Below are 6,000 nucleotides of genomic sequence, written 5' to 3' on the forward strand. Positions count from 1 at the left end.
GAAATGTTTTATGAAGTGCAAGGAATACTCATTTTTAAAATGGTGACTGAATCAGCCTTTGTTTAAAATTTCTGTGAAAAGAGTTTTAAAAACAATACGTCTATATTTTTGACACATTTTTAAGATGCAAGTTTACTATTAAGTTCGGCTATACTTTACTCAATATTACAAAACACTCTGTCACGACATCAAAAAGAGGCGTTAACATGAATGAAACCACAGAAGGCTACATCCTTAAAACAAAATGGTAGACGGCTGTTTTTGTAACCAGATTATGCTATCCTAGTTTTCCTGAACAACCTGTTCCTGATAAAATCACATTTTCATGACTTTTCTTCAATTGATTTATCAACAGTATTCATGCCAAACTTTCCATAAATGATTCTGAAATGGTCCTCTTCCAATGCATGTAAAAAAAAACTCACAGAATATCATCTGCATTGTGTCACATGTCTGGATAATGTTTTTGATTGAAGTGTTGTAGACCTAGGTAATGTGAGAGCAGACTTACTACAATGGAAATCACTGTCATATCTAACTGGCTTTCTTTGTATTTATAGTTGGTCACACACATGGGAGAGATAGACCAGCCTTGGGTGAGTTATAACTCCGGTATATACAATTATTAAGCTTGAAATATTAACTCTACTTACTCTCTATATTGTGTATAAATATTGTCCTACTTGACAGTTAAATTGGTGGACACAAGCTGTCATAAGTTAATATATGTAGGCATGGTATGGCCACATCTATCACATGCAAATTGGTATGGCCACATCTATCATATGCAAATTGGTATGGCCACATCCATCATATGCAAATAGGCGTGACCACATCCATCATATGCAAATTGGTATGGCCACATCTATCATATGCAAATAGGCGTGACCACATCCATCATATGCAAATTGGTATGGCCACATCTATCATATGCAAATTGGTATAACCACATCTATCATATGCAAATTGGTATGGCCACATCTATCATATGCAAATAGGCGTGGCCACAAACTGTCAGATGTAACTAGGCATGGCACAACACAAGCTATGAGATGTAAATAGGCGTGGCCACAAGCTATGAGATGTAAATAGGCATGGTCACAAGCTAGGAGATGTAAATAGGCGTGGCCACAAGCTAGGAGATGTAAATAGGCGTGGCCACAAGCTAGGAGATGTAAATAGGCGTGGCCACAATCTGTCAGATGTAACTATAGGTGTGGCCGCAATCTGTCATATGTAAATAGGCATAGCTACATTCTGTCATATTTAAATAGGAATGCATGGCTACATACTGTTTTCTGGTAAAGGGCTATCATTGACGTGATGCAGCAAAAGTCTGTACTCAGTAACAGTTGGTCATCAAATCTTGGTGAATAATGAAGTTAGGAGCAATCCGGGCGGAAGTTGATAATCTAGAAAACAAAGGTAATTTAAAAGACACTTCTTCGTTTTCAATATTAGTCATGGCAAACATTTCATTATTTCAGAATTGTCCCCATGGTCGACCAACCATGAGACATTTGATCAACCTGAATATGGTGTCAACATGAAGACGAGAAGTGTCCTATTAAACCACTACATCTGACAGCTGATACAGATAGAGATACTGGAAAGAGGATTGAGATCTATACAGATGAAAATGTTCAGGTTTCAAAAGGAAGTACCTGTTGAAGGATTTCTTCCATTTATTACCTAACATCTGATTGTTTGGCTTGTTTCTATAATGAAGTATGAAGAAATTCTGCTGCAATCAATCAGGATTGTTTGAATAAATACTATCATCCATGTCAAAGTTTAGAGTTTTCCCTCTGGGCCTCTTGTTAGCTCACCTGATCCAAAAGGTGAGCTTATGCCATACAGTGGCATCTGGCATCCGGCATCCGGCATCCGCCGTCCGTCTGTCCGTTAACAATTGACTTCTCCTTCATAATCACTGATCAGAATTGAACTAAATTTGACTGGTAGCATCCCTCCTGGAGGCTGAGGGGCAGGGCCAAAAGGGGTCAATTTGGCTTAATTGATATAAACAACTTCTTCTCTGGAACTAAGCAGTGGATATCGCTCATATTTGACTGGTATCGTCGTTATAGTGTAGGGATTCAAAATTGTACAAATGATGGGACTGACCCCCAGAGGCCTGAGGGGCAGTGTCAAAAGGGGTCAATTTGGCTAAATTGATATTAACGACTTATTCTCTGAACTAAGGAATGGATATCGCTCATATTTGACTGGTAGCCTCCTTATGGGGTAGGGATTCAAAATTGTAGAAATGTTGGGACTGACCCCCTTGGGGCCTGAGGGGCAGAGCCAAAAGGGGTTAATTTGACTAATTAATTGGCTGGATGTAAGTAATGAATATCAATAATATTTGACTGGTAGCATCCCTAGAGGGTTGGGATTCAAACAAGAGCTGTTGGAGAACAGCATAGCTTGTCTCGTAAATGTTTGTCAATAAATAATTAAAATATATTACATTTGTGTAATTGGAATGGTTTCGCAAATTGCATGAATAATATTTATATTGTTTACTTGATCAGATTGTGTTTTGTGAATTCATGCAATTTTCAAAACCATACCAATTTATATATATATAAATTATTTATTGACAAACATTCGGGAGACAAGCTATGCTGTTGTAGATTAAATGGATATATTAAAAACAAATGTAATTGCTTTTGGACATATTTCTTCAATTTTTTGACAAAATATTATCCTAATGAGAGTTGTCTCCCTTGAAAACTGTGGACCAGTATAAATTGTCAATTGTGAGCATTTTCACATTGTTTTATTTTCAGTTTAACCCCAAGAAGGGATAGTGTAACTCCATAGGGACTCTTTTACCAAATATCAGCACCCTAGTACAATCATAAAGTGATGTGTTTATAGCTTTCAACATTTGCACAAAAATTTAAAAAAATGTGTTTTTTCCCAAAAAAATATTTCAGTTTAACTCTGGCAAGGGATAGTTTAACCCCCACAGGGAACCTAATACCATGTATTACTATGCCTTTCAACACTCACAACATAAACTTAACACAAAGTCCAAAGATTTAAAAACAAAAACAAAAAAACACAGATTTAAAAAAGAAAAAATCCATTTTTTTTTTAAAGTTTTACTCCAGGAAGGGATTGTCTTACTCCATAGGGACTCTATTGCCAAATATCAGTCCACAAATTTGAAAATTCTGGTTTTTTCCCAAAAAAATCTTTTAGTTTAACTCTGGCAGGGGATAGTTTAACCCCAGAGGGACTCTATTGCCAATTATCAGCACCCTAGTACAATTATATAGTGATGTATTAATACCTTTCAATACTTGCACCAAAAACTTAACGCAAAAATATTTTAGTCCAAAAATTCTCAAAAATCTGTTTTTTTTTCCAAAAAATCTTTTAGTTTGACTCCGGCAGGGGATAGTTTGACCCCCACAGGGACCATATTACCATAAATTACTATGCCTTTCAACACTTGCACCAAAAATTTAACATTTGAAAAACCAACGCCGACGCTGGAGTGACGACATAAGCTCTCACTCTTCTTCGAAGAGACGAGCTAAAAACTATAAATGGTCCAGCTGACCCCAGGGAGCTGAGCGATGGGTCTAAAAGTGATCAATTTGACTAAAGATTTATAAACCACCTCTCTTAAACTAAGTTATGAACATTGTTCATATTAGATTGATAGCATCCTTAAGGGGTAGAGATTCAGAATTGTAAAAATGGTGGGGCTGACCCCTGAGGGCCCAAGGGGCAGGCCCAAAATAGGGTTCATATGGCAATATTGATATTAATGACTTCTTCTCTGGAACTAAGCAATGTATGACATTGATACTTTAGTGGTAACATTCCCAGAAGGCTGGGATTCAAATTTAAACAAATAATGGGGCTGACCCACCCAACAAATAAAGCTACATGTATTAGGAAATGGAACATAAGTATTATTTTAATGTTTGCTTAAATAAACCAGGTAAGCAATACAGGCCCTCTGTGCCTTTTGTCCAATGCTTGACCTTGAAGAAAGTGCTTTGTTGGAATGTCAAGGTCAATTATACTAAAAATAGAGCCTGTAATAAAATGTGAAAATAGAACCATACAGAAGGTAAACTTTCTAGAATTCCACATGGTACACTGATTATGCAGATGTGCAATATGGATTTCAAACATTTTTAAGGCCAAGGTCAATGTTACTTTTACTATAAATTGTTCAAATATTTGCACAAGTGACCTTGACCCATATTCAAGGTCATACCTGGGGTCAAATTAGTTGAAACACTTAAATTTCTACAAGTTATCAATAATTGAATGGATTTTGATATATGGATCGATGACTTTTGATCAAAATTTGGTAAAAAAAATCTTTTGACTTCCTATTAATATATTGTTACTGATGATTATCGAAATATCCAGACGAGTGATGCAGGCCCTTACTAAATGGAACCCTGTATTTGCCTTTGCGTAACATTACGGTATTGGAATGGCTGATATCTCTACTGAATCAAAGTACTGTTAGGTACTGTAAATGAACATTATTGTTTAATGTAAAACAGAAACTTTTTTAGTTTAATGTTGACAAATTGGCTGATATTGATTTAGGAATTAATTTCAAATAATGTGAAACGTTCAACGCATTTTTTATACGATTCCATACATGTTTATGGAAGGTCCTAAATGAAATTAGAAGTAAGCTGATCTATCTTGGATGGATACAAATAAAATGTCAGTTATTTTTTTCCAGAATATCTCATCTGTTATAACGCATGCAGTCGGGACTCTGTAACTTTATTTATGCAAACTTTCCAATATGCTTTAAATTCAGGCTACAGTTCCATTTCTAGATAGGCCTATTTCAAATTATTATGCTGAAAATTGGTACATTGACATGTATAAAAAAAGAAGATTGAAAGCCCAAAGCTAGAGCAACTAATAAAGGCCTGAATTTGGAATGTACCCTATTGAAACATGTATGGTATTTCAAAATAAAAGCTTGAGTCCTTTTGTTCAGGAATCATTTGATGTTAACAAATCTTTATATGAGAAGGTATATTCCTGTTATAGTTATTGTCAACAATATGAAAAGGATAACAACCAGATAGAGACTGTATCTTCATCAAATAATTCAGCTAACAGGAAAAGAAAACTTCAAGCTTCGTTTTCAACTTCAAACCAGAACACAGATTACAGATGTCCATCTGATATGACGAAACAGGTGTATTTATTGTCGTTTTCTAATGTAGATCATCCAATCATACTGAACTACACAGTTCAGCAATGCAATCGCACAAATCACACATGTATGACTTAATACATATCTAGCCGTAACAAGTATTTTATTATCATGCAAAGGAGGTGGTGCATGGCGGCCCACGGCCGAATCTTATTTTATGCATGATATTATGATAGACTTTTACCAAATACATGTCATTTTAGATACTAAAACGAAAATAGGCAAATGCTGTATACGCAGCGCCACCTAACATGATTTCTGTAAAAAATGTGTACCCTCCCTTTTAAATTCAATATATTTCTCATACAAAAGTACTTGATAAATTTCATATTGCATTGATAGTCTCATGTGATGATATATTTTATAAAAACATGTGTGTTTAGTATGAATTTGTATAATAGAAAGTGTAATTACAGCTTTTTTAACAAAATTATCAGTAAAAAATTTACCTTCTTGAAATTTTCTTTATTTGTTAAGTAGATAAAATGTAATAATCGTTGGAGTACTATCAAATTTTGCTTTTAAAAAACATGTTTGCATATTAATCTTAATACACAACCAAAAAAATTATCAAAAATTACTGGATAACAAAAGATTTTTGCATACAAAGAAAGGTCATGAAGTAAATTGTATTAAAAGGGTTAAAAAGGAGAACCCTGTCTGACACAAGCAGTAAAGTGTAAAGTGTAAAGTAAAGTAAAGGCAAGTGTGCTTTTTTATTTAGGAACTAGCAATCAGAACAAAAAGCCATTACAACAACGGAATTTTATGTCACTGAT

General features: G+C 34.8%; 1 protein-coding gene across 5 annotated transcripts in view; it reads left to right on the top strand.

Moving 5' to 3' along the window:
- Window positions 1–1,785, top strand: part of LOC117339364 (mismatch repair endonuclease PMS2-like) — a 72,078-nt gene extending 70,293 nt beyond the window's left edge. For all 5 annotated transcript variants that reach the window (XM_033900915.1, XM_033900948.1, XM_033900924.1 and 2 more), the window contains 2 exons: window positions 561–596; window positions 1,488–1,785. In XM_033900915.1, coding sequence (XP_033756806.1) covers window positions 561–596; window positions 1,488–1,550 — 99 coding nt within the window. In that variant the 3' untranslated portion in view covers window positions 1,551–1,785. The remainder of the gene's footprint in view (window positions 1–560; window positions 597–1,487) is intronic.
- Window positions 1,786–6,000: the final 4,215 nt, after the last annotated feature.

This window comes from Pecten maximus, chromosome 1 (genome assembly GCF_902652985.1).
Source record: "Pecten maximus chromosome 1, xPecMax1.1, whole genome shotgun sequence".
Taxonomy (NCBI): domain Eukaryota; kingdom Metazoa; phylum Mollusca; class Bivalvia; order Pectinida; family Pectinidae; genus Pecten; species Pecten maximus.